Below are 22756 nucleotides of genomic sequence, written 5' to 3'. Positions count from 1 at the left end.
TTTTCGTTATCTGTATTCGATACAGTGTGCATTGTACGCGATGTGTTACCAGAATGTATGCTGAAACAATTCATTTCGTAGATGTATCGAACGAAACAGTTAATTTTAGTCAAATTTACGCTTTTCTCAAACGGTGTCCAATGAACGATAAACTTTTAAGTAAAAGCGTATACTTTCGTGTACATAGATCGCTGCATTTTTGTCTCGTGACAAAAATCGATCAATTTAGAGGTTATAATTTTCGTTCGGAATTCCCATGAGCCTATACGATACAGTGTGCATTGCACGCGATGTGTTACCACAATGTATATACTGAAACAATTCATTTCGTAAATGCATCGAACGATACAGTTAATTTATTCAAATTTACGTTTTTCTCAAACAGTGCACAATGAACGAGAAACTTTTAAGTAAAAGTGTATACGTTCTTGTACATTGATCGATGCATTTTTGTCTGGTGACAAAAATCGATCGATTTAGAGGTTATAATTTTCGTTATCTGTATACGATACAGTGTGCATTGTACGCGATGTGTTAGTATAATGTATACTGAAACAATTCATTTCGTAGATGCATCGAACGATACAGTTAATTTATTCAAGTTTACGTTTTTCTCAAACGGTGCCCAATGAATGACAAACTTTTAAGTAAAAGTGTACACTTTCTTGTACATTGATCGATGCATTTTTGTTTGGTAACAAAAATCGATCAATTTAGAGGTTATAATTTTCGCCATTTGTATACGATACAGTGTGCATTGTACGCGATGTGTTAGTATAATGTATACTGAAACAATTCATTTCGTAGATGCATCGAACGATACAGTTAATTTATTCAAGTTTACGTTTTTCTCAAACGGTGCCCAATGAATGACAAACTTTTAAGTAAAAGTGTACACTTTCTTGTACATTGATCGATGCATTTTTGTTTGGTAACAAAAATCGATCAATTTAGAGGTTATAATTTTCGCCATTTGTATACGATACAGTGTGCATTGTACGCGATGTGTTAGTATAATGTATACTGAAACAATTCATTTCGTAGATGCATCGAACGATACAGTTAATTTATTCAAGTTTACGTTTTTCTCAAACGGTGCCCAATGAATGACAAACTTTTAAGTAAAAGTGTACACTTTCTTGTACATTGATCGATGCATTTATGTCTGGTGACAAAAATCGATCGATTTAGAGGTTATAATTTTCGTTATCTGTATACGATACAGTGTGCATTGTACGCGATGTGTTACCATAATGTATATACTAAAACAATTCATTTCGTAGATGCATCAAACGATACAGTTAATTTATTCAAATTTACGTTTTTCTCAAACGGTGTCCAATGAACGATAAACTTTTAAGTAAAAGTGTATACTTTCTTGTACATAGATCGCTGCATTTTTGTCTGGTGACAAAAATCGATCAATTTAGAGGTTACAATTTTCGTTCGGAATTCCCATGAACCTATACGATATAGTGTGCATTGCAAGCGATGTGTTACCATAATGTATGTACTGAAACAATTCATTTCGTAGATGCATCGAAAGATACAGTTAATTTATTCAAGTTTATGTTTTTCTCAAACGGTGCCCAATGAATGACAAACTTTTAAGTAAAAGTGTACACTTTCTTGTACATTGATCGAAGCATTTTTGTTTGGTAACAAAAATCGATCAATTTAGAGGTTATAATTTTCGCCATTTGTATACGATACAGTGTGCATTGTACGCGATGTGTTAGTATAATGTATACTGAAACAATTCATTTCGTAGATGCATCGAACTGTTATGTTTTAACTGAATTTTATTAAACTCTCAATTATACAAAACAAAAAACAAATTATATTCCTGTTTGTACATATTATAATATAACGATAAATTAATCTTAAAAATTTTCTTCTTTTTCTTTTACGAATGTTGCCAACCCACTTTTATCTAACACGAACGATACAATCAATTTATTCAAATTTATGTTTTTCTCAACCGGTGTCCAATGAACGACAAACTTTTAAGTAAAAGTGTATACTTTCTTGTACATAGATCGATGCATTTTTGTCTAATGACAGAGATCGATCAATTTGGAGGTTATAATTTTCGTTATCTGTATACGATACAGTGTGCATTGCAAACGATGTGTTACCATAATGTATATACTGAAACAATTCATTTCGTAGATGCATCGAACGATACAGTCAATTTATTCAAATTTATGTTTTTCTCAACCGGTGCCCAATGAACGACAAACTTTTAAGTAAAAGTGTACACTTTCTTATACATTGATCGATGCATTTATGTCTCGTGACAAAAATCGATCAATTTAGAGGTTATAATTTTCCCTATCTGTATAGGATACAGTGTGCACTGTACGCGATGTGTTACCATAATGTATACTGAAACAATTCATTTCGTAGATGTTTCGAACTGTTATGTTTTAACTGAACTTCATTAAACTCTCAATTATACAAAAAAAAAAAACAAATTATATTCCTGATTGTACATATTATAATATAATGATAAATTAATCTTAAAAATTTTCTTCTTTTTCTTTTACCAATGTTGCCAACCCACTTTTATCTAACACGATCGATACAATCAATTTATTCAAGTTTACGCTTTTCTCAACCGGTGTCCAATGAACGATAAACTTTTAAGTAAAAGTGCATACTTTCTTGTACATTGATCGATGCATTTATGTCTGGTGACAAAAATCAATCGATTTAGAGGTTATAATTTTCGTTATCTGTATACGATACAGTGTGCATTGTACGCGATGTGTTACCATATGTATATACTAAAACAATTCATTTCGTAGATGCATCAAACAATACAGTTAATTTATTCAAATTTACGTTTTTCTCAAACGGTGTTCAATGAACGATAAACTTTTAAGTAAACGTGTACACTTTCTTGTACATTGATCGATGCATTTATGTCTGGTGACAAAAATCGTTCAATTTGGAGGTTATAATTTTCCCTATCTGTATAGGATACAGTGTGCACTGTACGCGATGTGTTACCATAATGTATATACTGAAACAATTCATTTCGTAGATGCATCGAACGATACAGTTAATTTATTCAAATTTACGTTTTTCTCAAACGGTGCCCAATGAACGACAAACTTTTAAGTAAAAGTGTACACTTCCTTGTACATTGATCGATGAATTTATGTCTCGTGACAAAAATCGATCAATTTAGAGGTTATAATTTTCCCTATCTGTATAGGATACAGTGTACACTGTACGCGATGTGTTACCATCATGTATACTGAAACAATTCATTTCGTAGATGCTTCGAACTGTTATGTTTTAACTGAATTTTATTAAACTCTCAATTATACAAAAAAAAAAATAAATTATATTCCTGATTGTACATATTATAATATAACGATAAATTAATCTTAAAAATTTTCTTCTTTTTCTATTACCAATGTTGCCAACCCACTTTTATTTAACACGAACGATACAGTTAATTTATTCAAGTTTACGTTTTTCTCAACCGGTGTCCAATGAACGATAAACTTTTAAGTAAAAGTATATCCTTTCTTGTACATTGATCGATGCATTTTCGTCTGGTGACAAAAATCGATCAATTTGGAGGTTATAATTTTCGTTCGGAATTCCCATGAGCCTATACAATACAGTGTGCATTGCAAACGATGTGTTAGCATAATGTATATACTGAAACAATTCATTTCGTAGATGTTTCGAACTGTTATGTTTTAACTAAACTTTATTAAACTCTTAATTATACAAAAAAAAACAAATTATATTCCTGATTGTACATATTATAATATAACGATAAATTAATCTTAAAAATTTTCTTCTTTTTCTATTACCAATGTTGCCAACCCACTTTTATTTAACACGAACGATACAGTTAATTTATTCAAGTTTACGTTTTTCTCAAACGGTGCCCAATGAACGATAACCTTTTAAATAAAAGTGTATACTTTCTTATACATTGATCGATGCATTTTTGTTTGGTGACAAAAATCGATCGATTTAGAGGTTATAATTTTTGTCATCTGTATACGATACAGTGTGCATTGTATGCGACGTGTTACCAAAATGTATACTGAAACAATTCATTTCGTAGATGCATCGAACGATACAGTTAATTTATTCAAATTTACGTTTTTCTCAAACGGTGTCCAATGAACGACAATCTTTTAAGTAAAAGTGTACAGTTTCTTATACATTGATCGACGCATTTTTGTCTGGTGACAAAAATCGATCGATTTAGAGGTTATAATTTTCGTCATCTGTATACGATACAGTGTACACTATACGCGATGTGTTACCATAATGTATATACTGAAACAATTCATTTCGTAGATGCATCGAACGATACAGTTAATTTATTCAAATTTACGTTTTTCTCAAACGGTGTCCAATGAACGACAAATTTTTAAGTAAAAGTGTATACTTTCTTGTATATAGATCGATGCATTTTTGTCTAATGACAAAAATCGATCAATTTGGAGGTTATAATTTTCGTTATCTGTATACGATACAGTGTGCATTGCAAACGATGTGTTACCATAATGTATATACTAAAACAATTCATTTCGTAGATGCATCGAACGAAACAATCAATTTATTCAAATTTAGGTTCTTCTTAACCAAATAACTGTGTCGCTCCGTGTTGAAAGTGCGAATTTCTATGAGTCACAAAAATCGATCGATGACGAGTATAGTCGTCAAACACAAAGTAAGTGTCTCTGTTGAAATATTGCATCAAAAAGATAGGTATATTTTAGAAAACTAGTCATGATAAAAAATCCATGACGAGTATACTCGTCAAATACAGTTAACATGTTAAACTATGTTCGATGAGTGGTTAGAATATTTCTTTTACTCACGGTCGTGACGGTGTGCTACGTGGCTTGAAAAGCTTCCGTTTTCCATCGTGCAAATCACCGATGGGCACGGCCAGGCATCTCTTTTCGCGATCAGTCAACGGTACGTCGTGAGTCTCCTCGGGATCATGAATCAATGCTAAAATAGGCAGAGCCAAGCCTGGTATGTCCGATCGCCAAGGCAGCGTTTCGTCGCTCGGCGTGGCACCCCTGTTTCCACGGTTAACGATCGCGAGCCGTGTCGGTGTCGTTTTTTTCTCCTCGTTCGGCGACGGTTGTTGCTCGTTTGGCGGATCCTCGTCGACGGAATGCCTCTGAAAGGACACTATGCGGGAAATTCGTTTTTATTAATACCACGACGATTCAAATTTCTCTTCGTTTTCGCGGGCCTTTTGACCATTCGCGCCCTGGCGGTCGCGATTGTAAATGTGGAAATGTTGGGTCGTAGAAGAAAAGACATTCTAACGCTAAAAATTTAGTTGGTTTTAGAAGTTTAGGTAAACGTAGGTAACGTAGGTAAGTTTAGGTAACGGTAAAAATTTAGATAGTTTAGGTTGGCAATGTTTTATTATATTGTGATGGCACCATGTAGGAATCCCCAGCGATGGTAAAATTTAATGCCCAACGGAGCATAACTGAACTAATGTTAGGGATTTATGGACTCTATGCGGGAAATTCGTTTTTATTAATACCACGACGATTCAAATTTCTCTTCGTTTTCGCGTGCCTTCTGACCATTCGCCCTCTGGCGGTTGCGATTGTAAATGTGGAAATGTTGGGTCGTAGAAGAAAAGACATTCTAACGTTAAAAATTTAGTTGGTTTTAGAAGTTTAGGTAAACGTAGGTAACGTAGGTAAGTTTAGGTAATGGTAAAAATTTAGATAGTTTAGGTTGGCAATGTTTTATTCTATTGTGTTGGCACCACGAAGGAGTCCCCCGCGCTGGTAAAATTTAATGCCCAACGGAGCATAACTGAACTAATGTTAGGGATTTATGGACACTGTGGGAAATTCGTTTTTAATAATACCACGACGATTCAAATTTCCCTTCGTTTTCGCGGGCCTTTTGACCATTCGCGCCCTGGCGGTCGCGATTGTAAATGTGGAAATGTTGGGTCGTAGTAGAAAAGACATTCTAACGTTAAAAATTTAGTTGTAATTTCGTTGCAAATATGGTGAGGAGCATGTTGGAGATTAGGTTGACAATGTTTTATTCTATTGTGTTGGCACCACGTAGGAGCCCTGGTGGTCGCGATTGTAAATGTGGAAATGTTGGATCGTAGAAGAAAAGACATTCTATTGTTAAAAATTTAATTGTAACTTCGTTGCAAATATGGCGAGGAGCATGTTGGAGATTAGGTTGGCAATGTTTTATTCTATTGTGTTGGCACCACGTTGGAGTTTCCCCGCGCTGGTAAAATTTAGTGCCCAACGGAGCATAATTGAACTAATGTTAGGGATTTATGGATACTATGCGGGAAATTCGTTTTTATTAATACCACGACGATTCAAATTTCTCTTCGTTTTCGCGGGCCTTTTGACCATTCGCCCCCTGGCGGTCGCGATTGTAAATGTGGAAATGTTGGATCGTAGAAGAAAAGACATTCTATCGTTAAAAATTTAGTTGTAACTTCGTTGCAAATATGGTGGAGAGCATGTTGGAGATTAGGTTGGCAATGTTTTATTATATTGTGTTGGCACCACGTACGAGCCCTGGTGGTCGCGATTGTAAATGTGGAAATGTTGAGGCGTGGAAGAAAAGACATTCTAACGTTAAAAATTTAGTTGCAACTTCGTTGTAAATATAGTGAGGAGCATGTTAAAGATAGTTTAGGTTGGCAATGTTTTATTCTATTGTGTTGGCACTACGTAGGAGTCCCCCGCGCTGGTAAAATTTAATGTCCAACAGAGCATAACTGAACTAATGCTAGGGATTTAAGGACACTATGCGGGAAATTCGTTTTTATTAATACCACGACGATTCAAATTTCTCTTCGTTTTCGCGGTCTTTTGACCATTCGCGCCCTGGCGGTCGCGATTGTAAATGTAGAGATGTTGGGTCGTAGAAGAAAAAACATTTTAACGTTAAAAATTTAGTTGCAACTTCGTTTCAAATACGGGGCGTTCGGCCACCCCTGGGAAAAATTTTAATAGGAGATTCTAGAGGCCAAAATAAAACGAAAATCAAGAATACAAATTGGTTGATGGAGGCTTCATTAAAAAGTTATTAACGTTTAACCACTCGTATTGAATTTTTTTCTCGAAAATGCGCAAGATTTCGGGGGTATGTCTATTTACCAAAAGTTATTGTAATTGACCTCTGCAACCGATAATAATTTTTCCAGAACGATTTCAAATTTTTTTTTTTCGTCGAAAAATTGAGGCACCCAATTAGATTTTCTGTAAGGAATTTTTTTCTCGAAAATGTGTAAGATTTCGGGGGTATGTGTAATGACCAAAAATGATTGTAATTAATCCCTGTAACTAAATATAATTTTTTTAGTATGATTTGGAATTTTTTAATTTCGTCTAAAAATTTCAGTATCTACTCGAATTTTTTTCTCGAAAGTCGATAGGATTTCGGAGGTATGTCTATTCACCAAAAATGATTGTAATTGGCCCCCGTAACCGATAATAATTTTTCCAAAACGATTTGAAATTTTTTTTTTTCGTCGAAAAATTTAGGCCCCCCTTTTTGTCGATTTTTCTTAAAAATTCGTTTTTAATTTTTAATAATTTTGTTTGACATCCTACAGAAAAATTGTCTAATACTTTTTTGTAGGTGCCTATGGGCTCTGCTCCAGAAAAAGGTTTCATTGAAATATTTTCACTATTGCAGGAGTTATGGCTGTTTGAAAATTGCACCATTTTTATGGGGTTTTTCTAACATTACGAGGTCAAGGATCAACTTTTCGAATATTTTTATAATTGCTACATATTCTACACTAAAATACGCGGCGTTTGACTTTTTGAACATTAAAATCGTCCAATCAATTTAGAAGTTATGGTGTTTTAAAGATTCGCATGAAAATGGGAAGCATTTCTGGGCCTGAAATTATATTTTCGGTAAGGAATTTTTTTCTCGAAAATGGTTCGGATTTGGAGGGTATGTCTATTGACCAAAAATTATTGTTATAGACCCTCCTATCTAAATATAATTTTTTTAGTATGATTTGACATTTTTTAATTTCGTCTAAAAATTTCAGTATCTACTCGAATTTTTTTCTCGAAAGTGGATAGGATTTTGGAGGTATGTCTATTTACCAAAAATGATTGTAATTGACCCCCGCAACCGAAAATAATTTTTCCAGAACGATTTGAAATTTTTTAATTTAATTGTTACTAACTTTTTAACGAAGCCTCCGTCAACAAATTGGTATTCTTGATTTTCGTCTTATTTTGGTCTCCAGAATCCCCCATTAAAATTTTTCCCAGTGGTGGCCGGACACCCTGTATAGTGAGGAGCATGTTAGAGATAGTTTAGGTTGGCAACGTTTTATTATATTGTGTTGGCACCACGTAGGAGTCCCCCGCGCTGGTAAAATTTAATGCCCAACGGAGCATAACTGAACTAATGTTAGGGATTTATGTGTTTCTCAAAATCAATCAAAATCAATTATGAAATTGTAGATATAGGACTCTTTGTAACAATAACACCAAATGTCCCCAGATTATTGGCGAATCAGTGCAATTTTATAACAAATAAATAACATATTAATTACTTCCAAGTATCAACTTTTTCACTATTAATAAAAGACATTAAATTAGAGAAAATTAATAAGAAAAATGACGATATAATCGACGGAGACGGAAATTGTAAATTAGATGCGAATCGGTAGGTCATAACGTAATGGGTGTACTTATTTTAACATTTGCGCTGCGAATACATCGTTCGATCACGTTTTTCTATCGTACCGTGCGGCTCGCCGAAGTCGATCCAATTGAATGGAGGTAATATTGGTAGAATTTTATAGTCACGATACGTATGTTTACCGAGTAACCTGATTTAGCGGGTAGGCGATCATAACACTTGGTCGTTTACCGAAAACTGGGCCAAACGATATTTCGTGTCATCGATTTCGTTTCATGGAACTAAATGAGACCATTAATATTTTCCACGAACTGCCTTTTTTCCTTGTATCTTATCACTAGTCGATCGTATTCGTTGCAAAGACTGGTTCGTCGCCACCCATCCGTTGCCCAGCTGGTTCAACAAGTCTCGCGCGTAGTTCAAAAATTGTGAAATGTTTAAGAATGATTAGTTTTTTTTTTAGAATGAGAATGTACGATAATTATGTGAAAAATCGATAAACGGAGATATGTTTGTTTACTTCATAATTCCATTAATTTATTGAAAATTAACGTACAACGTACAGGGTGTTTGGCCACCCCTGGGAAAAATTTTAATGGAAGATTCTAGGAGCCAAAATAAGACGAAAATCAAGAATACCAATTTGTTGATTGAAGCTTCGTTAAAAAGTTATTAACGTTTAAAGTTGCGTCTGTGGATAGGCAACCTGCGCACAGCTGCGTGCGCGCGATAGTGGTTCCCACTCAGTACGACAGCCATATTGTTTCGTGAGTGAGAGCCTTTATCGCGCGTGCGCAGCTGCTCCCGAGTTGCCATTCTACAGGCGCAACTTTAAACTTTAATAACTTTTTAACGAAGCCTTAATCAACAAATTACTATTCTTGATTTTCGTCTTATTTTGGCCTCTAGAACCTCCCATTAAAATTTTTCCCAGGGGTGGCCGAACACCCTGAATATTTTTGAGATTTAGAATTCCTATGGCAAAGCATACCATTTGAAAAAATAATTTCGAATTATTGTTTTATTTCCAATAAATAATTTATAATCAACTTACCACAAAGGATATCGAAGTTTACACTTGAAATTTTTTACTTCTCTTTGAAATTTTTAAAAAATTTGAAAGAAAATAGGAAAAAAGTCTTTTATAGAAAACATATATTTTTTTATTAATAAGCTAATAATAAACAAATTTATAACGAAAAGAATAAAAAAAGTCTCTTTTCCAATATAAAATTAACACCCCTGCTTTTATGTTAGTAATTCTAACTATTGTAAGAAATTTTGGCCATGTTGGCATCACTGTTTAGTAATATGGCGTCGGGATATCCCCGTGTTTTGTTTCCATATGAAAACATAACCTAAGGAGACACTATCTGCATAATCTCGAAATGGTTCGAAAATTGTTAAAGAGCATCAAATAATAATCAAAATGCATAACAATAAACAGAGCTTAAGAGCTCTGGAGATTGCTAAAGTTGTGAGAATAAGTCACGTGGCTGTGAAAAATCGATAAACGAAGATATGTTTGTTTACTTCATAATTCCATTAATTTATTGAAAATTAACGTACAACGTACAGGGTATTCGGCCACCCCTGGAAAAAATTTTAATGGAAGTTTCTAGGAACCAAAATAAGACGAAAATCAAGAATACCAATTTGTTGATTGAAGCTTCGTTAAAAAGTTATTAACGTTTAAAGCTGCGCCTGTGGATAGGCAACCTGCGCACAGCTGTGTGCGCGCGATAGTGGTTTCCACTCAGCACGACAGCCATATTGTTTCGTGAGTGAGAGCCACTATCGCGCGTGCGCAGCTGCTCCCGAGTTGCCTATCTACAGGCGGAGCTTTAAACTTTAATAACTTTTTAACGAAGCCTTAATCAACAAATTGCTATTCTTGATTTTCGTCTTATCTTGGCCTATAGAACCTCCCATTAGAATTTTTCCCAGGGGTGGCCGAACACCCTGTATATTTTTGAGATTTAGAATTCCTATGGCAAAGCATACCATTTGAAAAAATAATTTCGAATTATTGTTTTATTACCAATAAATAATTTATAATCAACTTACCACAAAGGATTTCAAAAAATTGGCATGTATAAGATTTGTTTCTTGCTATGCAAATACAGTGATCGTCAATATAAAGTTGACACTTGAAATTTTTAGCTTCTCTTTGAAATAATTTGAAAGGCACGAAAGAAAATAGGAAAAAAGTCTTTTATAAAAACCATATATTTTTAAAATTAATAATTAATGATAAATTTATAACTAAAAGAATAGAAAAAGTCTCTTTTTCTTGAGTTAATATAAAATTAACACCACTGCTTTTATGTTAATAATTCTAACTATTGTAAGAAATTTTGGCTATGTTGGCATCACTGTTTAGTAATATGGCGTCGGGATATCCCCGTGTTTTGCTTCCATATTAAAACATAACCTAAAGAGACACTATCTGCATAATCTCGAAATGGCTCGAAAATTGTTAAAGAGCATCAAATAATAATCAAAATGCATAACAATAAACAGACCTTAAGGGAGATTGCTAAAATTGTGAGAATAAGTCACGTGGCTGTGAAAAATCGATAAACGAAGATATGTTTGTTTACTTCATAATTCCATTAATTTATTGAAAATTAACGTACAACATGCAGGGTGTTCGGCCACCCCTGGGAAAAATTTTAATGGAAGATTCTAGAGGCCAAAATAAGACGAAAATCAAGAATACCAATTTGTTGGTTGAAGCTTCGTTAAAAAGTTATTAACGTTTAAAGTTGCGTCTGTGGATAGGCAACCTGCGCACAGCTGCGTGCGCGCGATAGTGGTTCTCACTCAGAACGACAGCCATATTGTTTCGTGAGTGAGGGCCACTATCGCGCGTGCGCAGCTGCTCTCGAGTTGCCTATTTACAAGCGGAACTTTAAACTTTAATAACTTTTTAACGAAGCCTTAATCAACAAATTGCTATTCTTGATTTTCGTCTTATTTTGGCCTATAGAACCTCCCATTAAAATTTTTCCCAGGGGTGGCCGAACACCCTGTATATTTTTGAGATTTAGAATTCCTATGGCAAAGCATACCATTTGAAAAGATAATTTCGAATTATTGTTTTATTATCAATAAATAATTTATAATCAACTTACCACAAAGGATTTCGAAAAATTGGCATGTATAAGATTTGTTTTTTGCTATGCAAATACAGTGATCGTCAATATAAAGTTTACTCTTGAAATTTTTAGCTTCTCTTTGAAATAATTTGAAAGGCACGAAAGAAAATAGGAAAAAAGTCTTTTATAAAAACCATATATTTTTAAAATTAATAAGTTAATAATAAATTTATAACGGAAAGAATAAAAAAAGTCACTTTTTCTTGAGTCAATATAAAATTAATACCCCTGCTTTTATGTTAGCAATTATAACTATTGTAAGAAATTTTGGCTATGTTGGCATCACTGTTTAGTAATATGGCGTCGGGATATCTCCGTATTTTGTTTCCGTATTAAAACATAACCTAAAGAGACACTATCTGCATAATCTCGAAATGGCTCGAAAACTGTTAAAGATCATCAAATAATAATCAAAATGCATAACAATAAACAGAGCTTAAGGGAGATTGCTAAAGTTGTGAGAATAAGTCACGTGGCTGTGAAAAAAATCATTGAAAAATCTAATGATTTCGGTAATTTCTTGTACTTTTATTTTTGTCCTTTAACTTGAGTAACTTAAATAAAATGTATTCTCTTTATTACTGGGTTGTAATTATTAACATTGTTTGCCAGTATGATAGCAAATTAATATTACAGGTTTATTATAATTTCATTTTATTTTGGTAATTTACTGTATTAATTGTAATGCTGAAAAAATGTCATATTAAACGTACGTATAGCTTCGTTTCAAAGTTTCTCATGACAGGTTATGTTCGATTGGAATGTCAAACATGGTAACATGATTCTAATTTGCACGAACACGATAGCGTATCATAAGCAATCCTAAGCGTGTATCACATAACGATAACAACGATACCATCATTCAATTTACACAATTTACAAATATTACTATATTAGGATTTTCGGGATCGATGATTACGAATCTGATGTCGAATTAACGCTTGAGTTAAACCGTTTATTGATGAAAAATAGTTTTAATTTAAAAAAAAAGCAAAATATTTTGGACCTTTGGGTATTACTACCAGTATCATTGAAGAACAAATGTCAAAATTTAAAAAAATCAAAAATAATTTACGTTCGAAATTCATTTGTAATATTGTGACGACACTTCCCGCATTCGCCAACAGAGGGCCACTCTTAACCTGTGACTTTCTCACAAGTACTCGACCGACTTTTTATTTCTATACAGGGCGTTCGGCCACCCTTGGGAAAAATTTTAATGGGGGATTCTAGAGGCCAAAACAAGACGAAAATCAAGAATATCAATTTGTTGATGAAGTCTTCGTTAAAAAGTTATTAACGTTTAAAGTTCCGCTCGTTTTGAATTTTTTTCTTGAAAATTGCGCAGGATTTCGGGGATATGTCTATTCATTAAAAATGATTGTAATTGACCCCTACAATCGAAAATAATTTTTCCAAAACGATTTGAAATTTTTTTTTTCGTCGAAAAATTTAGGCACCACCCCCTTGTCAATTTTCCGTAAAAATTCGTTTTTAAGTTTTAATAATTTTGTTTGACACCCAACAGAAAAATTGTCTAATACTTTTTTGTAGGTGCCTATGGGCTCTACTTCAGAAAAAAGTTTCATTGAAATATATTCACTATTGTAAGAGTTATGGTTGTTTGAAAATTAGACCATTTTTATGGGGGTTTTCTAACATTACGGGGTCAAGGATCAACTTTTCGAATATTTTTATAATTGCTACATATTTTACACTAAAATACGCGGCGTTTGACTTTTTGAACTTTAAAATCGTCCAATCCGTTCAGAAGTTATGACGTTTTAAAGATACGCATGAAATTTCAGTGAAACATATCAACGCAACGGTCAGACATGAAATTTTCGGTAATAAATTTTTTTCTCGAAACTGAGTAGGATTTCGAGAGTATATCTGTTGACCAAAAATGCTTGCAATTGACCCCTGTAACTAAAAATAATTTTTCCAAGATGATTCGAAAGTCTTTTATTTCACCCAAAACTTTCAGCACTTACTCGAATTTTTTTCTCGAAAATGGATAGGATTACGGAAGTATGTGTATTCACCAAAAATGATTGTAATTGACCTCCGCAACCGAAAATAATTTTTCCAGAACGATTTGCAACTTTTCAATTTCGACGAAAAATTTAGGCACCCCCTTTCGTCGATTTTTCGTAAAAATTCGTTTTTAAGTTTTAATAATTTTGTTTGACATCCTACAGAAAAATTATCTAATACTTTTTTGTAGGTGCCCATGGGATCTGGTTCAGAAAAAAGTTTCATTGAAATATTTTCACTATTGTAGGAGTTATGGCTGTTTGAAAATTGCACCATTTTTCATGGGGTTTTTCTAACATTACGGGGTCAAGGAACAACTTTTCGAATATTTTTAAAATTGCTACATATTCTACACTAAAATACGCGGCGTTTGGCTTTTTGAACATTAAAATCGTCCAATCCATTCAGAAGTTATGGTGTTTTAAAGATTCGCATGAAATTTACGGGTAGCATTAGATTTTTGTTTAGGAATTTTTTTCTCGAAAATGGTTAGGATTTCGGGGATATGTCTATTGACCAAAAATTATTGTAATTGGTCCCTGCAACTGAAAATAATTTTTCCAGAACGATTTGAAATTTTTTAATTTTGTCGAAAAATTTCACACCTTCTCGAATTTTTTTCTCGAAATTGAGTAGGATTTCAGGGATATATCTATTAATTAAAAATGATTATAATCGACCCTTGCAATCGAAAATAATTTTTCCAGAACGATTTGAAACTTTTCAATTTCGACGAAAAATTTAGGCACTCGCTTTTGTCGATTTTTCATAAAAATTCGTTTTTGATTTTTAATAATTTTGTTTGACATCCTGCAGAAAAATTGTCTAATACTTTTTTATAAATATCCATGAGCTCTACTTCCGGAAAAAGTTTCATTGAAATGTTTTCACTATTGCGGGAGTTATGGCTGTTTGAATATTGGATCATTTTTATGAATTTTTTTCGAGAAAGTGAGTAGGATTTTGGGGGTATGTCTATTGACCAAAAATTATTGTAATTAACCCCTGCAAACAGATATAATTTTTTCAAAACGATTCGAAATTTTTCTTTTTGGTCGAAAAATTTGGGTACCTATTCGAATTTTTTTCTCGAAACTCAGTAGGATTTCGGGGGTATGTCTATTAACCAAAAATGATTGTAATTGACTTCCGCAACTGAAAATAATTTTTTCAAATCGATTTGAAAATTCTTTTTTTCATCGATAAAAGGCACTGCCCCCTGTCGATTTTTCTTAAAAATTCGTTTTTGATTTTTAGTAATTTTGTTTGACACCCTATAGAAAAGTTGTCTAATACTTTTTTATAAGTCTCCATGTGCTCTACTTCAGAAAAAAGTTTCATTGAAATATTTTCACTATTGCTGGAGTTATGGCTGTCCCAATGGCTGAGATACGACTCCCCTATCCCCTTTTATTTTCTCCTGCTATCTCAATGCAATGCCATCGAATCTATCGGAAAACTCCCTGTCGTTCTGGAATCTCACCTTTGGAGCGTGATGAATCAATCTTCCCTCGTTACAATTTCGAATCGTTTCACCCCTCCACTATTTATAACACGTATCTCAGGAAATACTTCTCCCGAGAAATGCGAGGTATGACTGGAATCTGGGAATTCCTGAACGTTTATGCATCATCGGTTATACCCGACGGGCGGTTTGTGTTCCATCGTACACGTACCCACGCTAATTAAAGGGAACTCTATCGTGCGACGACACGAAGCTTCCCTGAAGACAGTAGGATCGAACACGTTAAATCGACCAAACTTCTCTTCGTATCACGCCACTGACCCTGGATGCGAAATATTCCATTGAAACACTCCTCCTAATCGGCTTGCAATAATTGCATTCCCGTCGGTAGTTGTTCGGTTCGGCGTAACTGCTGACACGATTAAAGTGCATACTACGATTTAACGATGAAAGTTTAGAAAATTGTACGTTTTCGAAGACCGCGGTACGATATACGTTGTCCATCATTTCGTCGAAATCGACGTTGATTGCAGCCTAAAATAAAAATTAGTTCCGGAAGGGATCGATCGAAGTGTTTTTACGAAATCTCGTTCGACTTTAGGAAACAAAGCGAATTTAATACAGAGTTGGACAAATTTTTTTGGCGATAAAAATTTTAGACTTTTTTATAAATTAAACTTCATTTATTTGATTCGTAAATTAGAATTAACACGTTGACTGCCAGTCTAGAAGCCTGAAATTATTTGCAAGATCGAAACTTTGATTTTAGTCACTTGTAAGCTATACAACTTAAAAGTTGTTCTAGTAGTTACTTTCCTAGCTTCATTAAAATTTATGAAGCCTATTGAAATGTATTTTTCTTTAACGTTTCAACTTGGGAATTAATTGTTTTATTTTCAAATTATGACTAAAGAAAAGTCTTCTCGTCTTTTCGATATACTGACGTTGTAATAGGTATCAGATTAAAATAAATTTTTGAATTCAATGTCCTTAGCAGTATGTATTACACAGAGAAATTATAAACTTCTTTAATTAACAATAAACTGTTGACATATGAAGAAAAGTATACAGGGTGTTCGGCCAACCCTGGGAAAAATTTTAATGGGGGATTCTAGATGCCAAAATAAGACGAAAATCAAGAATACTAATTTGTTGCTGGAGGCTTCGTTAAAAAGTTATTAATGTTTAAAATTCCGTCCGTACTGAATTTTTTTCTCGAAAATTGCGCAGGATTTCGGGGGTATGTCTACTCACCAAATATGATTATAATTGACCCCCGCAACCGAAAATAATTTTTTCAGAATGATTTGAAATTTTTTTTTCCGTCAAAAAATTTACCCCCTGCCGATTTTTCTTAAAAATTCGTCTTCGATTTTTAGTAATTTTGTTTGACGCCCTACAGAAAAGTTGTCTAATACTTTTTTGTAGGTATCCGTGAACTCTATTTTAGAAAAAAGTTTCATTGAAATATATTCACTATTGTAGGAGTTATGGTCGTTTGAAGATTGGACCATTTTTATGGGGTTTTTCTCATTTTGCGGGTTGAAGGATCGACTTTTCAAATATTTTTGCAATTTCTACATATTCTTCACCTAAATACGCGTCGTTTGCCTTTTTAAACATTAAAATCGGCCAATCCGTTCAGAAGTTATGATTTTTTAAAGATTCGTATGAAATTTCAGGGAACCATTTATGGCCCTATATTAGATTTTCGTTAAGGAATTTATTTCTAGAAATTGGGTAGGATTTTGGGGGTATGTCCATTGATCAAGAATGCTTGTAATTGACCCCTGTAATTAAATATAATTTTTTCAGAATGATTCGAAATTTTTTTTTCGTCGAAAAATTAACCCCCTGACGATTTTTTTTAAAAATTCATTCTTAATTTTTAGTAATTTAGTTTGCTGCCCTATAAAAAAGTTGTCCAATACTTTTTTGTAGTTACCCATGGACTCTACTTCAGGAAAAAGTTTCATTGAAATATATTCACTATTGTAGGAGTTATGGCTATTTGAAAATTGGACCACTTCTATTGGGTTTTTTCTAACTTTACGAGGTCAAGGATCAACTTCGCGAATATTATTGCAATTTCTACATATTCTTCACCTAACTACGCGTCGTTTGCCTTTTCAAACATTAAAATCGGCCAATCCGTTCAGAAGTTATGATTTTTTAAAGATTCGTATGAAATTTCAGGGAACCATTTATGGCCTTATATTAGATTTTCGGTAAGGAATTTATTTCTCGAAATTGGGTAGGATTTTGGGGGTACGTCCATTGACCAAGAATGCTTGTAATTGACACCTGTAATTAAATATAATTTTTTCAGAATGATTCGAAATTTTTTTTTCGTCGAAAAATTTACCCCCTGTCGATTTTTTTTAAAAATTCATTCTTGATTTTTAGTAATTTAGTTTGCTGCCCTATAAAAAAGTTGTCCAATACTTTTTTGTAGGTACCCATGAACTCTACTTCAGGAAAAAGTTTCATTGAAATATATTCACTATTGTAGGAGTTATGGTCGTTTGAAGATTAGACCATTTTTATGGGGTTATTTTCATTTTCTGTGGTCAGGGAACAACTTTTCGAATATTTTTAGAATTTCTACATATTCTTCACCTAAATACGCGTCGTTTGCCTTTTTAAACATTAAAATCGGCCAATCCGTTCAGAAGTTATAACATTTTAAAGATTCGTATGAAATTTCAGGGAACCATTTATGGCCTTATATTAGATTTTCGTTAAGGAATTTATTTCTAGAAATTGGGTAGGATTTTGGGGGTATGTCCATTGACCAAGAATGCTTGTAATTGACCCCTGTAATTAAATATAATTTTTTCAGAATGATTCGAAATTTTTTTTTCGTCGAAAAATTTACCCCCTGTCGATTTTTTTTAAAAATTAATTCTTGATTGTTAGTAATTTAGTTTGCTGCCCTATAGAAAAGTTGTCCAATACTTTTTTGTAGGTACCCATGGACTCTACTTCAGAAAAAAGGTTCATTGAAATATATTCACTATTATAGGTGTTATGGCTATTTGAAAATTGGACCACTTCTATTGGGTTTTTTCTAACTTTACGGGGTCAAGGAACAACTTTTCGATTATTTTTAGAATTTCTACATATTCTACACTAAAATACGCGTTGTTTGCCTTTTCAAACATTAAAATCGGCCAATCCGTTCAGAAGTTATGATTTTTTAAAGATTCGTATGAAATTTCAGGGAACCATGTATGGCCTTATATTAGATTTTCGGTAAGGAATTTATTTCTCGAAATTGGGTAGGATTTTGGGGGTACGTCCATTGACCAAGAATGCTTGTAATTGACCCCTGTAATTAAATATAATTTTTTCAGAATGATTCGAAATTTTTCTTTCGTCGAAAAATTTACCCCCTGTCGATTTTTTTTAAAAATTCATTCTTGATTTTTAGTAATTTAGTTTGCTGCCCTATAATAAAGTTGTCCAATACTTTTTTGTAGGTACCCATGGACTCTACTTCAGAAAAAAGGTTCATTGAAATATATTCACTATTGTAGGAGTTATGGCTATTTGAAAATTGGACCACTTCTATTGGGTTTTTTTTAACTTTACGGGGTCAAGGTACAACTTTTCGAATATTTTTAGAATTTCTACATATTCTACACTAAAATACGCGTTGTTTGCCTTTTTAAACATTAAAATCGGCCAATCCGTTCAGAAGTTATGATTTTTTAAAGATTCGTATGAAATTTCAGGGAACCATTTATGACCTTATATTATATTTTCGGTAAGGAATTTATTTCTAGAAATTGGGTAGAATTTTGGGGGTATGTCCATTGACCAAGAATGCTTGTAATTGACCCCTGTAATTAAATATAATTTTTTCAGAATGATTCGAAATTTGTTTTTCGTCGAAAAATTTACCCCCTGTCGATTTTTTTTAAAAATTCATTCTTGATTTTTAGTAATTTAGTTTGCTGCCCTATAAAAAAGTTGTCCAATACTTTTTTGTAGGTACCCATGGACTCTACTTCAGAAAAAAGGTTCATTGAAATATATTCACTATTGTAGGCCTTATGGTCGTTTGAAAATTGGACCATTTTTATGGGGTTTTTTTCATTTTGCGTGGTCAAGGATCAACTTCGCGAATATTTTTGCAATTTCTACATATGCTTCACCTAAATACGCGTCGTTTGCCTTTTCAAACATTAAAATCGGCCAATCCGTTCAGAAGTTATGATTTTTTAAAGATTCGTATGAAATTTCAGGGAACCATTTATGGCCTTATATTAGATTTTCGGTAAGGAATTTATTTCTAGAAATTGGGTAGGATTTTGGGGGGTATGTCCATTGACCAAGAATGCCTGTAATTGACCCCTGTAATTAAATATAATTTTTTTAGCATGATTTGAAATTTTTGTTTTTCGTCGAATTTGACCACCTAATTAGATTTTCGGTAAGGAATTTTTTTCTCGAAAGTGGATAGGATTTCGAAGATATGTGTAATGATCAAAAATGATTGTAATTGACCCCCACAACCGAAAATAATTTTTCCCAAACAATTTGAAATTTTATTTTTTCGCTGAAAAATTTCTCCATCTTCCTGAATTTTTTTCTCGAAAATGCGGAAGATTTCGGAGGTATGTCTACTCACCAAAAATGGTTGTAATTGACCCCCGCAACCGAAAATAATTTTTTTTGACCCATTTGAAATTTTTTTTTTTCGCCGAAAAATTTAATCACCCCCCTGTCGATTTTTCTTAAAAATTCATTCTTGATTTTTAGTAATTTAGTTTGATGCCCTATAGAAAAGTTGTTCCATACTTTTTTATAGGTACCCATGGACTCTACTTCAGAAAAAAGTTTCATTGAAATATATTTGTTATTATAGAAGTTATGGCTGTTTGAAAATTGGACCATTTTTATGGGGTTTTTCTAACTTTACGGGGTCAAGGAACAACTATTCGAATATTTTTAGAATGTCTACATATTCTACACTAAAATACGCGTCGTTTGCCTTTTTAAACATTAAAATCGGCCAATCCGTTTAGAAATTATGATTTTTTAAAGATTCGTATGAAATTTCAGGGAAGCATTAGATTTTTGTTTAGGAATTTTTTTCTCGATAATGCGCAGGATTTCGGGGTTATGTCTATTCACTAAAAATGCTTATAATCGGCTCCTGCAACTAAAAATATTTTTTTTAGAACGATTTGAAATTTTTTTTTTCGTCTTTTGGGCACTTTATTAGATTTTCGGTAAAGAATTTTTTTCTCGAAAATGCGTAGGTTTTCGGGGGTATGTGTAATGACCAAAAATGATTGCAATTGACCTCCGCAATTAAAAATAATTTTTCCAGAACAATTTGAAATTTTTGAATTTAATTGTTAATAACTTTTTAACGAAGCCTCCATCAATAAATTGGTATTCTTGATTTTCGTCTTATTTTGGCCTCTAGAATCCCCCATTAAAATTTTTCCCAGGGGTGGCCGAACACCCTGTATAAGTTGACATCGACAAAGGATTAGGATTAAGTAATTATTAACAATTATGGTCAATTTAAAAAAGTGATTCAAATAACTATATTCAGATTGTTAGTTGGTAATAAGAAACTCTTTTTTCCCCTAATAATTGCTCCAAAAGAATTTATTGCACTTAAAAATATTGGCTCCCTTGGACAATTTTGTTAGAGAAATGGAGTAACTTATTTGTCAGGCACTGGATGGATGTCTGGTCATCGCCAAATAAATGTTTGAGCTCGTCGCAAATGTAAAACGGAACAGTTCTGTGCAGCCATTTTTACTTTTACATAAATTTCCATTTTGTTCGTATATTGTATCTAAGTTTATTATTTCGTATCCCGACCTCATCAACAAATTTAATTAAAAACGAAACAAAAAGAATCAAGTCGATATCGTTACTGATTTCTAACGAACAGTTTGCAAGCTTTATTTGGACCACATGTTATTAAAGCTGAAAATCTGTAAGAGATCCAAATCGTTACCAATAGATCGGTTTTGAAGATTACAAAACTTAAATATAATAATATGTTAATAAATATACGCCTCAATTGGAAAATTACTCTATAAAATTAAGCTTTTAGAGGGATATTTGTAAATTTAATAGTAAATATAAATCAATTTTCAGTATTAGAACTAATTGAAATAAATTTTATGAAAAAAATGCAATCAGGAGAAAAAATACTTTTCATTTACAGAGTTATGCAGTTTCGTTGCAACTGACGCGTGTAATGGAATTAAAATCCCTAAAATTGAATACAATCTACGTAGATTATCGATTTTTTGTCGTTGTTCCTTTTTTATAGAACTTGAGGACTATGAGGGAAGATAAGACGATGATATTTCGAAATTATTCGCGGCATGCGCAGTTCGCGTGCCTTGCGTCGCTTCTAATTAACTCGTTCAATTATCATTCCACGACCGCTTCCGCACGTGTGTGTGTTATTAAATTCCTGCACGATATTCGCCGAATGAGTGTTGGAAATGTCGTCGTAATATCTCTTCATAGTTCTAGAACTGATTACCGACGATATTCCCATTCGAGACGAAATTTATGCATCAGTGATTGTCGATTCTCGCAATAAGAATCGATTCTCGAATCAATTCTAAATCGAAACGACTAGAATCGATGCTGCATGAAATCGATGCTGTATGAAATCGAACCCTGAAGAATCGATCTATCGAAAATCGATTTATGAAATCGTTCGAGGTACCAATTCAGAGTATCGATTACTATCGAAATATTAATGAGTTATCATGATTTATATAAACTTCGAAATCTTTAAATCAAATTTGCATATTTATAATTTATATTTAAGACGTTTTTTTTAATCTTGTAAATAAATTTTACCGAATTTATGGGGAAAATAAATGTTTTAATTGCGTTGAAAATAGTAATTAGTATGTTTTCTTTTTATTATGCAAAATAATGTAATAAGATTGGGCACTTTGAATATTTGAACATTCATGGCTTGATGCTTAAGAAAATAAAAATAAATACATTGTTCGTACTCTATAAATTGCACTTCTTTTCATATTATGAATAATGCAGTTAAAAAATAATATTCAAAATGTTTTATCATTCTTCATTTGGGACTTTCTTCATTTCCGCGTAAGAAATGTGTTTAATACGTTGGCTACCTTGATGGTCACTAGTGCCTAGGGATGTTTGATTCTGGCAATAAGAATCGATTCTCGAGTCAATTCTAAATCGAAACGACTAGAATCGATGCTGTATGAAATCGAACCCTGAAGAATCGATCTATCGAAAATCGATTTATGAAATCGTTCGAGGTACCAATTCAGAGTATCGATTACTATCGAAATATTAATGAGTTATCATGATTTATATAAACTTCGAAATCTTTAAATCAAATTTGCATATTTATAATTTATATTTAAGACGTTTTTTTTAATTTTAA

At 32.9% G+C, this 22756-nt stretch overlaps 1 protein-coding gene across 1 annotated transcript in view; it reads right to left on the bottom strand.

Moving 5' to 3' along the window:
* The window catches only part of LOC143348759 (uncharacterized), a 63134-nt gene that overhangs the window by 4582 nt on the left and 35796 nt on the right, over nt 1-22756 (bottom strand). Inside the window, exon 6 of the mRNA XM_076779355.1 lies at nt 4863-5184. Coding sequence (XP_076635470.1) covers nt 4863-5184 — 322 coding nt within the window. The remainder of the gene's footprint in view (nt 1-4862; nt 5185-22756) is intronic.

Source organism: Colletes latitarsis, chromosome 12 (genome assembly GCF_051014445.1).
Source record: "Colletes latitarsis isolate SP2378_abdomen chromosome 12, iyColLati1, whole genome shotgun sequence".
Lineage (NCBI taxonomy): Eukaryota > Metazoa > Arthropoda > Insecta > Hymenoptera > Colletidae > Colletes > Colletes latitarsis.
This window is presented reverse-complemented; position numbering and strand designations above follow the sequence as displayed.